Genomic DNA, 15,351 nt, shown 5'->3' on the forward strand with positions numbered 1-15,351 from the left:
CTTTCACATCGAGAAGCATCATCCAATGGAGTAGCCATATTATCAATAGCTTTGTGACCCTCACTCCAGTAGGCAGTAACTGGGCCTACAGAACTGAAATTTACTGGGCAGTAACTGCTTATTTAGGTGTACAGATAATAACTGTAAGGAGGAGTGGAGATGTGGGAGATAGATTAGTGATTGTTGCAACAACAATTAATTTTATTAACAATATCTTTTTAATAAGTAAAACTTGTTCCAACATACAAAAAATACTAAAATTACTTAAAGTTATTTAAATATACGTCCCAAACCAATTCCAACAAGGGAAATAGCTCCTCCCACTCCAGCTCCCACTGCAGCTCCTATGGCAGTACCAGGCCCAGGTACAAAAAAAGTACCAACTGCAGCTCCAATACCAGCACCAGCACCAAGAGAACCAAGAACAGATCCTGCTTCAATAAAACTCCTGTTCCTGGCATAAAACGTCAAGAAAGGACGTGCCTCATCACTGGAACGATCGATACTTGTGGCCCATAATAATTTCAACCAGTCGTTTACTATAGGTAACTTCTTTTCACCTTTTAACCCAGCTATACAGAATGGTATTTTCTCCAACACTTCTCTCTTAATACTTTTAGAAAGAAATTCAACAACACGAGCTTTGTGCTCATTTATTTGCATTTCCATTTGACTTTCCAAGTCATTAGACTGCTTTATGTTCTCCATTGTGCTGTATTGATTGGCAAATGTGAACACAACAACTGTCCTCTTCCACATATCTTCATGTAAGACGGAGGCCAATTCTGAGAGCATACGAACATTAACACTTTCTACTAACTTGTTACAAATGAGGATTAGATCAAACTGGCCATGTTTAGCAATTTCAAATAAAATATTGCGATCACTTTTGCCTTCAGTGTCTCCAAACCCAGGAGTATCATAAATTTTTATTGTAGCACCCTCACGGTCTAATACATAAGGGTGTATAACTGATGTAACAGCTCTTGCACTTACTGCAGCCTTTGCCACCTTCTTCCCAAACATAGCATTGATGAGTGTTGATTTACCAACACCAACTGGACCAATCACTAATATATTGACAGACCTTCCTTTAGGTAGCTCTTTTACCCTAGGATCATCAACATCACCGCCTTCAATAGGATCGTCAGGAATGTTCTCATTGCCTGGGACATTTATTATGCTGTTTTCACCTTCAGCCATAACTGCCTCTCTAAAACATGGGTGTCATCTGACTGAAACTGAGAAATGAACAGTATCTTAAAGAGGCTGACCTTATACAAAAACTGTTTGATCAAGTGTATAACAATATAATAACTGGAGGAGTGGACTGATGTGAATTGTATCTACCTGATAGCAAACTTGGCCCACCATAAAGTCAAGATAAGATCAATAAAAAGTCGATCAACATACCATAAATGATACACCATTCATAATAATAAATGAGAGAATATTAAATAAGTCTAATGTACATGTATTATACTATTAATAATGATTCCCCAGATGTGAGTTGTATGATATATATAAAGGTAGAGTTGCTGTAGAAGAGAAGTATCATCAGTATACTTGTTATAAGAAGTATGGAGGTGCTATTACTTATTATATTAATGATGCTATTTATGCCACTAGTGTTATTAATAGTGAGGGATCCATTAATAATTATATTATTTATTTTAATATTAATAATAATGGAAAGATACAGTCAGGACTAACTGAAACTATTTAATAATAACAATACTATTGTTAAAATTATCAATTACTATTAAAAATTATTAGTTTTGATTGTTTTTAGTTTTCTCAGAATAGAACGATCCTATACCAGCTCCAATACCAGCTCCTATTACAGTGCCTACACCAGGTAGTACTACAGACCCCAAAAATGCTCCAATACTAGCACCTATTACAGGGCTGGCTATATTGACAGCAACTTGGTATGCTTTATATAAAAAAGATAAAAAATGACGTGCCTCATCACTGGAACGATCAATACACGTCTCCCACAACTCCTTCAACCAGTCATCTGTTGTAGGTAACTCCCTCTCATCTTTCAATCCAGCTATACAGAATGGTATACCCTCCAGTACTTCCTTATTAATGCTTTTAGAAAGATAGTCAACAACACATGCTTTGTGCCCATTTATTTGCACTTTTATTTGACTTTCCAAGTCATTAGACTCCTTTACACTCTCGAGTGTCTTGAAATGATTTGCAAATGTTAATACGACAACTGTCCTCTTCCACATATCCTCGTGTAAAACGGAGGCCAGTTCTAAAAACATATCGCGATCAGCTCGTCCTATCAACTTTGAGCAAATGAGAATTAGATCAAACTGGCCACTCTTATCGATGGCTAGCAAGATATTTTTATAATTTTTTCCTCCAGTATCTCTACACCCTTTGGTATCATAAATTCTTATCTTGACACCTTTGTACTCTCCTTGATAAGTATGCACATTTGATGCAACAGATCTTGTTCCAAGTCCAACTTCAGCTACATCCTTCCCAAACATAGCATTGACCAGTGTTGATTTACCAGAGCCACCTGGACCAATCACTAATATATTGACAGGCCTTCCACTTTCACGCAATGCTTCAATCTTCTTTTCTATTTCCAGCGTGACATTTTCTTCTTCCTTTTCGATATACTGAAATCCATCCTCCTCAGACTGAACAGTTACATAGTCTGTAGCCATTATCACCAATAGCCTTGTGACCCCACTTCAGTAGGCAGTAATTGCTTACTCAAGTGTATAGATAATAACTGTAAGGAGGAGCAGGGATGTGGGACTCCATTATCTTCACTCCTCCTTACAGTTACTGTACACCTGATCAGTTACTGGAAGAGATAAGTGATAGTTGCAAGAGCATTTCCCTTTAAGTATTATGTATACTTTTGCCTTTATCAATCAATGGATATATACCAATAACAAGTTAATCAATCAACTCACAGTAAATGATATACTATTCATTATGTAAGAGAGAAGATTAAGTAAGTACATGAACTTGTATTATTAATAATAATAATGAAAATGTACAATCAAGACTAACTAAATTGTATCAGTTTGTTAGTATAATATTACATACTTCATGTTGTAGCTCAAAAATAAAACTAGTTATTTTCTAAAACCTTCTTTGTAGCAAACCCAGCAATAGTACCAACAACTCCACCAGCACCAGTTCCTATTATACCACCAACAAAAGGAACAGCTAGGCCACCAGTAACAACACCAGCCAAACCTCCTGTAGCAACAGCTAATATAAGGTGATAGTTCCTTGTATAAAATGATAATAAAGGATGCGATTCATCACTGCAACGATTAATACATGTAATCCACAGTGTTGTAACCCAGTCTTCTGTCGTAGGTAATTCTTTTTCATATTCTATCCCAGCTAGACAGAATGGTATCCTCTCCAATATTTCCTTGTTAATGCGACCAGAAAGAAAATCAACAACACACTCTTTATGGCCATCTTTTTGTCTTATTATTTCGCTTTTATCAACTACACTCTCGAGTGTACTGAACTGATTTGCAAATGTTAATACAACAACTGTCCTCTTCCACATTTCTTTATTCAAGACGGAGGCCAGTTGTAAGAACATAGCACGATCAGCTCTACCTCCCAACTTTAAGCAAATGAGGATTAGATTGAACTGGATACGCTTATCAATATCCAACAGAGCATTGTAATCTCTCTTTCTTCCAGTATCTCTAAACCCGACTGTAATGCAAACTTTTATCCTAATCCCTTTGTACTCTCCTTCATATTCTTCTACTTCTGATATAACTGATCTTGCTCTATGACCAACCTTTGCTACATTCTTCCCAAACATACCATTGATGAGTGTTGATTTACCAACTCTAGCTGGACCAATCACTAATATATTGATTGGCTCTCCTCTTTGATGCAAGGCTCTTAAATTTCCTTCATATCTAGGCCCATTTCTTTCACATCGAGAAGCATCATCCAATGGAGTAGCCATATTATCAGTAGCTTTGTGACCCCACTCCAGTAGGCAGTAACTGGGCCTACTGAACTGAAAGTTACTGGGCAGTAACTGCTTATTTAGGTGTACAGATAATAACTGTAAGGAGGAGTGGAGATGTGGGAGATAGATTAGTGATTGTTGCAACAACAATTAATTTTATTAATAAATCTTTTTAATAAGTAAAACTTGTTCCAACATACAAAAATACTAAAATTACTTAAAGTTATCTAAATATATGTCCCAAACCAACTCCAACAAGGGAAACAGCTCCTCCTACTCCAGCTCCCACTGCAGCTCCTATGGCAGTACCAGGCCCGGGTGCAAAAAAAGTACCAACTACAGCTCCAATACCAGCACCAGCACCAACAGCACCAACAACAGATCCTGCTTCAATAAAACCCCTGTTCCTGGCATAAAACGTCAAGAATGTACGTGCCTCATCACTGGAACGATCAATACACGTCTTCCACAATGTTTTCAACCAGTCGTTTGTCATAGGTAACTTCTTTTCATCTTTTAATCCAGCTAAACAGAACGGTATTCTCTCCAGTACTTTCTTATTAACACTTTTAGAACGAAGATACTCAATAACACGAGCTTTGCATGCAATTATTTGCACATTCATTTGATTTTCTGGGCTCTTCTTAGACTCTTTTACGCTCTCAAGTGTCTTGAACTGGTTTGCAAATGTCAATACAACAACTGTCCTCTTCCACATTTCTTCATTTAAGACAGAGGCCAGTTCTGAAAACATAGCGCAATCAATCCGTTCTACTAACTTGGTACAAATGAGGATTAGATCAAACTGGCCATGCTCATCAATTTCATATAAAATACTACGACCAGTTCTGCCTTCAGTATCACCAAAACCAACCGAATCATATATTTTTATCTCCACACCTTCGTACTTCCCTTTATAAGCTTCTACTCTTCTTGTGACAGATCTTGGACTAGCATAAACCAGTACTACATCCCTTCCAAACATAGCATTGATGAGTGTTGATTTACCAGAGAAAGTAGGACCAATCACTAATATATTGACTGGCTTTTTTTTATCACGTAGCTCCTCTACCTTAGGATCAATACTGTCTGGAGTAGGATCGCCTTTAGTGTTCCCATTCCCTACAATGTTTTCATTGTCTTGAATGTTCTCATTGCCTGGAACAATTGTTATGCTGTTTTCACCTTCAGATTCAGCCATAACTGCCTCTCTAAAACATGGGTTTTATCCTACGACTAACCTCACAGCAAAAACTATTTCATCAGGTGCACAAATTTTTTTAATAATATAATAACTGGAGGAGTGGACTGATGTGAACTGTTATCTGATAGCAAACTTGAGCTGAAATATCACACTATAAAGTCAAGATAAGATCAAGAGCAAGTTAATTCATTCCTTATTCACTGTAAAATGATATACTTTACTAGACTCGCCCCAATTAACAGACCTCTTGATAACAAGTGTGTTAATTGTAATATTAATAATCATTCCTAAGATGTGAGCTGTAAGATATATATAAAGATAATGTTACTGTAGAAGAGAAGTATCATTAATACACTTCTACACAACATAAAAACATGTATGTGTACCAGGAAAATTATACAAATGGAGTTTTCTCCTTTTCATTTTTGGCAAAATTTGGCCAGAGACCATGTACATAAACATAAAATGATATTGAAAAGTTGCTCCAAAATTGGGCCGAAGTCCCTGTACTTATTTTGGAGCAACTTTAAAAATACGTAAAAAAATCCAAATATGATTGGAATCAACTCAAACTTTCTACACATCCTGTCATCTTCAGTTACAGCCATAACTGCCTCTCTAAAACATGGGTCTCATCCTACCCGCACAGAGACTAACCTCACAGCAAAAATTATTTCATCAGGTGTACAAATTTTTGTAACAATATAATAACTGGAGGAGTGGACTGATGTGAGCTGTTATCTGATAACTTAAACCAAAACATCACACTATAAAGTCAAGATAAGACCAAGAACATTCCTTATCAATAAACACACCATAAAGGATACACCATTTATTAGAAAGATTAAATAAATGCAAGTACTTATTTATGTACATGTAATATAACTAATATTGTAGTTGTACTATTTGGTTTAATAATAGTTTCTATGTTTACTATAGCATGTCCTTATAATGTTATTATAACTTTTCATTTACAATAGATCACTTGTAACAGCATGGGACTAATCATTACACCCCCAGCCTAATCCAGCTCCTATACTAGTATACCTACAGCCTACACTAGATACATACCGGCTCTACTTACAATATATAGGTACTACAGATTCAATGACTCCTCCAATCTTTAATTAATATAATACAAAATAAAAGTAAAATAATGAAAAATTCCAAAATCTGATTAATTGTTTCTATAACCAGCCAACCTCAAAACAAAGGCTACTCCAGCTCCCACTGCAGCTCCTATTGCAGTACCACCACCAGGTACTATAGAACCAACTGCTAATCCAATTGAACCTGTACCACCACTTATAACTCCTGTACCAACACCAGCGCCCACAACCAATCCAGTGCCAAGAAGAACCCCAGTTTTAATATGACGTTGGTATTTTGCAAATACTGTTAAAAAAAGGACGTGCCTCATCACTGGACCGTTCAATACACAACTCCCACAATGTCTGTAACCAGTTGTTAGTAGTAGGTAACTTCTTTTCATCTTCTACTCCAGCAATACAGAATGGTATACCATCCAGTACATCCTTCTTAACATGATTCGAAAGATTTTTTATGAAGTACTTTTTGCATTCATCAATTTTCTCTTTTATTGCTTTTCCTGGGCCCATACGAACTACACTTCTAAGTGTAATGAAATGATTAGCAAATGTTAATACAACAACTGTCCTCTTCCACATATCTTGATGTAAGACGGAGGCCAATCCAACCAACATATCCCGATCAGCTCTATCTCCTAACTTAGTACATATGAGGATTAGGTCATACTGGCCATGTTTATCAATATTCAATAGAATACTGTAGTCACTTTTGCCTTTAGTATCTCTAAACCCAACTGTATCATAAACTCTTATCTTAACCCCTTTATACTCTCCTTCATAAGTAGCTACTTCAGATGTGACAGATTCTAATCCATGTCCAACTTCAGCTACATCTTTTCCAAATAAAGCATTGACTAGTTCCGATTTACCAACACCAGTAGGACCAATCACTAATATACTAACAGGTACATCTCTATCACGTAACTCTTCTAACTTGGCAACCATTTCAGGATCAATATTTTCATTCCCATGGACTGTTGTTATCTCACTGTCATCTTGTGGCTCTTGTTCTATAGAATTAGCTTCAGCCATAACAGAAAACAAGTGGATACTAAATTGAATGAATAAGAGGTTAAAATTAGGAGCCACACCCATTACCCTCCAAAACTTTAAAAATTCCTAAAAAATCCAGTTTTGATCGGAATCATCTCAAACTTTCTACACAACATAAAAAACATGTATTATGTATTGGGAAACATTATAAAAATTGGGAATTCTCTCATTTCCATTTTTGGCAAAATTTGGCCTGAGACCATGGGCTTTTGTCCAATTTTTGACAAACTTTAAAATTTTGTAAAAAATATCTAATTTTGGTTGGAACTAGCTTTGCATTGACATTAATCTTAAAGACCTTGCAAACTATTCCTTAACCTATTCCTAAACAAGTGTGAACACAAAATCTTGCTCAAGCACATTCTCAAAAATGACCACAAAAAGTGTTAAAGAATTATCATGTGCTGCTACCAATGAACGTGAATATTATTAATAATGTGACCTGACCAATTAGAAAAGAACTATTGAATCTCATTATAAAAAGATTGTAAAGAAAGAAGAATTAATAAAAATAGCCTAAAAATATAAAAGTGCTAATAAAAAAGTCTACCTATAAAAAACACTAGTAAAAATAATGTCTTACATTCTTGTTTCACCGAGAAGTTTGAAATCAACACTAACACCACCATACCTATCAATGTCAAACCTCAATAAGTAATATGATATGAACCACTGGATAAAACTAGTTCCTTTCTTGTATATATGTGTCACATATATTGCCTTGGTTGTAGATGGATTATAGTCAGTAAAATCACCAATTTTATGTTGATAAAAACAAGTATAAGGATGCTCAGCTACAATATCAGGAAATAACTCTGTCTGATAATAGTTATATATTTCACATCTTGGATGGTGGTACCTGAATCCACTGCTTGAGAAGACATAACTTGCACCAACAGCATCTAAAAACTCATAACGATTAGCTTTGCTATTATAAGCACCATGATGACTCAGCCTGTAGATGTGAGAACGAAGACCATCTTTTACTCCCTTGAGCTTGAGAAACTTTTTCATTTCTTTCTGAGGTAGTTCAAAGTCCCCAGCGATTAGTATAGACCTACCAGCATAAGTTATCTTAGCAATGAGAGAATCAGCATTGTTAGCTCTATGACCAGTACACTTTCCAACAGCAGAAGCAACAAAAAATAGTGTGACACCAAATTTAGGTTTATAACGAGGACAAAGGTCAAGTTTCTTTGAACACTGCTTAATACTCATGCAGCGTGGTATTTCCTTACAGTTGGTATATTTCTTGGATATATGTTTGGTATAATGTTTGTTCCACTCACAGGAATGATAAATAGGAACTTTCTTATTGTTATAAAAGTTCAATATACGATTCATGTACTTGAGGTGGTCAGCATCAGAGTGGGTAAGGACTGCAAGACGAAGTTCAGTCCCTTTAAGAAAGTCCACAATGTCCTTTCCTTTCATACCTAGCTTCTCTGTACTGGATCCAGCATCAATAATACTGACTGTTCCTTTAACAGGATCATCTTGACCTCTAGGACACTGTATCACAGTGCAGTCTCCCTGACCCACTGGCAGGGCGTAGATGTGAAGCTCATCATCAGCATCGGGTATTGGCTCTATTGAAACTGCTACTTTGAGTAACAAAGAAAGAATGATGATGAAATTCTGCATTACCAAAAGGGAAGGAACGAGAGAGAGAGAGAGAGAGAGAGAGAGAGAAGATCACTGCAGTAAAGACTGGTTGATATTCTTTCGTTTATATAAGACAGTGTAGTATCAGGTTCCATACAGTACCTGATTCATGAGGTACCTCCCTTTACCTCCTCACTTCCTACTATCACATTATACTCAGTCCTCATACTCTATTACTAGTTCCTTCTTCATTCCTCATATTCTATTACTAATTCCACCACACACACTCACTATACAAGAGAGGGAACATACAATGAAACATACATTGTTCACTTTATTCAAGTTAAACTGTCAGTATAAGTCCTCATAACATTGCTATACCTGCTTGCTCTGAATAAGGTCATTAGGGACATCAATACAAAGATATGTAACCTGGTATATCAACACTAGCCAATGGATTGTGGGGTAGGAAGGTAGCACAGACTGGAGGGGGAGGTACATGAGCATCAGTTATTGTGCATGAGGTTGAAGGATATAAAGGAGATGATTAGTAACCTATACACTCATGACAATAGAATCTAATGCTAATATATATAAACTATAATAATACTGATACACTATAGAGCTATATCAGCATAATTATTACAAGAATGTACTCTTGATAATAGATACAATGTAGGTCAGCTAATAATAGCAAATTAACACAACATTGGAGTAACCATTAAATAACTGATAACAGGAAATGAACTGATACAGCACTGTGGCAATCCCCTTTATCATTATCTGGTATAATGGCTACCCCTGAGGGCCCTACTAAAGTCAATACTTCTATTCAATCAGATGAACAAGATACTGAACAGGGACCTACTGAAATCAGTGCTTCTATTCAAGATTTCAACGAATCACAAGAGTGGAAAACAGAAGCAGCAAAAAAAAGATTGAGCCAAAGAGAAGAGCCAGTCAATATGTTAGTGATTGGTCCCACTGGAGCTGGTAAATCAACACTCATCAATGCTTTGCTGGGAAACACTGTAGCTAAAGTTGGTCATGGAGCAGCATCAGTTCAGTCTGGAGTTGAAGTGCATGAAGGAAAACATGAAGGAATACAGTTAAGGGTCTATGATACTACTGGGTTCAGTGATACAAGAGGGAAGAGTGGTAATAGCATTGTTAGAGAGATTGCGCAATCCAATAAGTTTGATCTGATACTGATCTGTATCAGAATGGATAGCAGAGCAGATGAAAAAGTTAAAGATATGTTCGCAGTTCTTGCGGCTAACATAAAAAAGGAAATGTGGGATAGATCAGTGATTGTACTGACATTTGCAAATGCATTCCTTCAGCTAAAAAATATTAGGAAAGAGCCCAACCAAGCAGATATAATAAGAAGTGAGATAAAATACTTCAAAGGACACATTCAAGGTTTTTTTAGCAGCACACTGAAAAATGAGGCAATAGATGAGATACCATTCTGTATCGCTGGAGATGATGATGAACTAAAACTACCAACAACTCATGACTGGATAAAAAATTTATGGAATCAATGTGTTAGACGAAGCAGTGAGGACGCCCGTAGTTTCCTTCAATCGTTAGCAAAGTTTCGAATGACACTAATAAGTGCAGGACCTATTTATGGTGGGACTGCAGCTGGAGCAGTGGTGGGTGGAGCAATAGGAGGAGCAGTAGGGACAGTACTACCAGTAACAGGGAATATAGTAGGAGCAGCAGCAGGAGCTGTGATTGGTGCTGGAGTAGGAGCTACCATTTCAGGTGTTGCATTAGCTGTGAAACGTAAGAAGAAGGAACAACCTCCAGACACAAAACAAAAGAAGTGAACTGGTCTACTTGTACATGATACTTAATGCTGTTATTATTATTATTAATACTGATTGTTATTTGTGTTGCTGTTCCCTACTCTTTGATTGTGAGCATTTACTTAGTCAGTTTTGATTTTTGTGATTAATAATTAAAGATCAAATTCAAAATAGTGACAATTCACAACTGCGGAAAAATACGTTACAGTAGTAGACACTAGAATATACCAATTACAATTAGTTTATGTAGTAGGAGTAACATGTACCATGTACTATAGCACAGGGACAATACTATAATTGAAGTGAATCCTACTTAGTAACACTACCACATTACAACCTCACGAGTAACTAAAGTACCTCCCCCTCCAGTCTATGCTACCTTCCTACCCAACAATCCATTGACTAGTGTTGATTCACCAGTCCCAGCAGTTCCTATTACTAATACATAACATGATCCTCCTAGTGCTGAGTGCTCTTAACTCATCACTAGTCTCCATTGATAGTGTAGGATACACACCTTCAGTTCAGTGTATCTATTCACTGACTGTCTTCACAGTTGAACTGTAACTAGTGATACTGGGACTGGCTGACTGATGTTTATTGTATAATACTGGAACTGGTACTAATGAACCTGAATATATTATTAATAATGTGACTGGTTGGATTAAAGGGAATAAAACTAATAAATCTCATAAAACTATAAAATCATTACTAAAAATAAAAATGAAAGACTAGCTACGAACAATAATAACTGAGAGAAAAGCAACAATGCTGGATTGTGGGGTAGGTAGCACAGACTGGGAGGGGAAGGTATAGGTTGAAGGATACCATATAGGGCATAATTTCACTGGATGCAAATTTTGTGGATAAAGTAAATTTGTGAAAATAAAATCCGCAAATTTCAATTTAATACAGTACCTGCATGACACACATGGTAGAATTTGCGAAATTAAAATCCGCAAATTCGAATTTTCGTAGATTTTGTGAAATTTGCGTCCTGCGAACATTATGCCCTATATGGTATAGAGATGATTAGTAACCTATACACTCATGACAATAGAATCTAATACTAATGCACAATAAACTATAATATACAGATACACTATTGTAGCTATATCAGCATAATTATTACAAGAATGGTACTCTTGATAATAGATAGGTCAGTTAATAATAGTAATTAGCAAAACATTAGAGTAACCAATAAGAGGAAATGAACTCATAAGGTATCGTGGTAATTGGTAAAGCCCTTCATCATTATTTGATACAATGGCTAGCTGTCAGGGCCCTACTCCAACTAATAATTATAATTATAATAATTATAATAATAATTATAACTAATTATTATTATAATTATTATTACAACTAATAATTATAAGGCCATGTTTACCCTGTAAACATGGCCTTATAAGGTCAGTTGACATTAAGTGAAAGCATAACACCTACAGTAATCAGTAATAACTGTGGTAATCCCTTTCATCATACCGTAGGTCGGGATATATTCGCGGCTGCTTATTTTCGTGATTTTTTCCCGCACTCAGCAATTACCATGGTTACCAGATGCAATTTTAATTGAAAAGCCGCGATATTAATAGCAAAGGACTCTGTTGCAGTGTTCTTGGGTTGTTGTTCTTCTTGTTGTTACTAATCCTTGGTCTATTAAGAGCTGTTTCAACCAGAGCTACTCTCCTCACTCTACCTTGCGGTATCTTGGCCCATTCTTGGGACTCTCCACCCATTTATTAACTTGGGCGTGGTTAATTATCACCAGCATCAGGCAGCATGTAGACCAGTCAGGATTTACAGCAAAGAGCCCGAAGGTAGTGTGTCCATACAAGAAGATAGCGGATGGAGAGCTGGATGGCTCCCACTAAAGCTGCTAAAGAATAGATAATTACTTAATTAGCTGCTGAACACTGTAATTGTATAAACACGTGGTCTTATTGTCATAGCAACAATCAATTGGTTTTTATTATCACGAAAATAAGCAGCCGCTGTGAGCTGCGAATATATCCTGACCAGCCGACCTACGGACCTACGGTATCTGGTATAATGGCTACCTGTCAGGGCTCTACTGAAGTCATTCAATCAGTTGAACAAGATAATAGTAATTTCAATGAAGAAGAAGAGAAGGAGATACAAGAAGCCATACTAAGATTGAGCCAAAGAAGAGATCCTATCAATATATTAGTGATTGGCCCCACTGGAGCTGGTAAATCAACACTAGTCAATGCTTTACTGGGAGATGCTGTAGCAGAAGAAGGAGCGGGAGCAGGATCAGTAACGTCTGAAGTTAAAGGTTACAAAGGAAAATATGAAGGAATACAGTTAAGGGTTTATGATACTGCTGGGTTCAGTGATACAAGAGGGAAGAGTGGCAATAGCATTGTTGAAGAGATTGCTGAAGCTAATAAGTTTGATCTGATACTGATCTGTATCAGAATGGATAACAGAGCAGGCGAAGGAGTCAGGAAGATGTTCAAAGTTCTTGGAAAAAACTTGAGACAGGAAATGTGGGAGAGATCAATAATTGTACTGACATTTGCCAATATGTACCTTCAACTAGGAAGCATTAGAAAATCACCCAAAAACAAAGCCGAGATAATAAATAGTGAGATAAAAGATTTCCAAGGACATGTTCGCAGATTCCTTAGCCCCACATTGAGAAAGGAGACCATTGATGAGATACCATTCTGTATTGCTGGAGAAGAAGATGATGAGAGAAAACTACCAACAACTGACGACTGGTTGAAAGAACTGTGGGATCAATGCATCAAACGAAGCAGTGAAGATGCTGGCAACTTCCTCAAATTAATAGCAAAATATCGAATAATGTTAATAGAAGCAGGAACTGTAAGTGGTACTACTGTAGTTGGAGCAATGGTGGGTGGAGCAATAGGAGGAGCAGCAGGGACAGTTGTACCAGTAACAGGAAATATAATAGGAGCTACAACAGGAGCAGTTATTGGTGGTGGGATAGCAGCCATTATTACAGGGATTGTAGCGGCTGTTAAAAGAAAGCTTGAGAATAGAAATCAACCACCTCCAAACACAGATCAAGAAGACTGATGAAGTGTTACAATCATTATTAATGTTATTTCCCAATACTCTAGTACTGTGAACATTTAATTACTAATTTGGGTGAATTCTTCATTAATAAGTACTAAGTAGTGATTAATAAAAAATTTAGTGAATGATCAAGTTCAAAATGGGGACAATTCGCGACTGAAAAATACATTACAGTAGACATTAGAATGATGTCAATTATAATTACTGTATACAGTACATGTAATTACTACTAGTTGACTGACCTGTTGCCATGACAGCACAAGTGTCCCTCCTGTCCTTCAGTATAGAGTGTATGATCCTCCACTGCTCACTAATTGGAATAAATATTATGATATGAAAAAATTTAATCAATTTTTGGATCCTAATGTCTCATTAATTAACTTACGGTTTAAAATTCGAGTGACCAAACGATTCCTTCAGTTTATCAACATGATCCTTTGTAGGAGGAGGAATATCTAACAACAAATAAATAAATAAATAAATGAATAAGTGTATTATTTACCAGTATATTGATCATCTCCACCAGTAGACATTGATCCTCCTTCATTGTCTATTATCATACAGTCAGTCTCCTCTCCAATCCACTGACCGTCAGTGTCTGTGCTGCTCCTGTTAGTCTGGTGGGTCTCCTGTTCTAAGCATATGCTGTCAAACAGTTTAGACGCTTCCTCATTTTGAAGCATCTCCTCTAATCCACAGTCGTCCCAATCATCAATATCCTCATCATCATCAATACCCTCGTCCTGTCCCTCTCCTCCTCTGGCTCCTGTGGAGTCCTTCAGGTGTTCTTGAGGTGTGGTTATTGTGGGTATGTGGTGGGAGGGATCTGTTTCTATGGTAACGAGAGGTGACAGGATGATTGATGAATCTGGTACTGATGGGAGAGGCAAATTAGACGAATCCTAATAATAATAATAATAACTAATTAATTAATTAAACAAGCAATTTTAACCCTTTAATAACTAGTTTACTTATTTTTCTTACTTAAATTACACATTCATAATTATTCCTCACCATTTCCCCAGCATCATCTATCTCTCCTTCTCCTCCTCCTTTCCCCAATAATGGTTTCATTGTATCCTTAATATTCTGACGAATAACATCCAACTCTCTAGTAGCAGTCACAATGGCCTCATCAGATATCTCTGGATCCTTCTCCCCCACCAGTATAGAGCGGTAGGACTGTATATCCTCCAGTAAAGAGGAGAGACTAGCCTCTAAACACTTCTTAGGATCACCCATTACTTTACACGTGGACTGGCCGTATACTCTTAGTGTAACGGGAAATGCTTTTTTTCAGTAGGGGAAGGAATCAGAGGAGGTAGGACACGGTTGACCTTTGAGCAATAATTGCAAAGTTCAATTGCATTCCATTGGTATCACGTGATGAAAAATGGCAGCTTTCTGATGATTGTATCACAAAACTAGCTACTACTGCAGAAACTAGAGAGATCTATGACGACCCTTGACAGTTGTTAAAATCACCATTGTATGGAGATATTTCTTATTTGA

General features: G+C 36.7%; 2 protein-coding genes across 2 annotated transcripts; both read right to left on the bottom strand.

Annotated features, from left to right (window-relative positions):
* Positions 1-2,913: 2,913 nt before the first annotated feature.
* LOC105314160 (GTP-binding protein A-like) lies at positions 2,914-7,369 on the bottom strand. The gene is made up of 2 exons (XM_011408151.2): positions 6,934-7,369; positions 2,914-3,618 (listed from the first exon to the last, which is right to left on the bottom strand). Exons 1-2 carry the CDS (start codon positions 7,331-7,333, stop codon positions 3,110-3,112), a joined length of 909 nt encoding a protein of 302 aa, XP_011406453.2. The 5' UTR covers positions 7,334-7,369; the 3' UTR covers positions 2,914-3,109.
* A 6,671-nt stretch (positions 7,370-14,040) lies between these two features.
* LOC109585326 (Werner syndrome ATP-dependent helicase homolog) lies at positions 14,041-15,143 on the bottom strand. Its single transcript, XM_020001343.1, has 4 exons — positions 14,854-15,143; positions 14,342-14,741; positions 14,225-14,294; positions 14,041-14,149 (listed from the first exon to the last, which is right to left on the bottom strand). Exons 1-4 carry the CDS (start codon positions 15,079-15,081, stop codon positions 14,041-14,043), a joined length of 807 nt encoding a protein of 268 aa, XP_019856902.1. The 5' UTR covers positions 15,082-15,143.
* Positions 15,144-15,351: the final 208 nt, after the last annotated feature.

Source organism: Amphimedon queenslandica, unplaced genomic scaffold, assembly GCF_000090795.2.
Source record: "Amphimedon queenslandica unplaced genomic scaffold, v1.1 AMPQUscaffold_13084, whole genome shotgun sequence".
In the NCBI taxonomy this organism is placed as follows: domain Eukaryota; kingdom Metazoa; phylum Porifera; class Demospongiae; order Haplosclerida; family Niphatidae; genus Amphimedon; species Amphimedon queenslandica.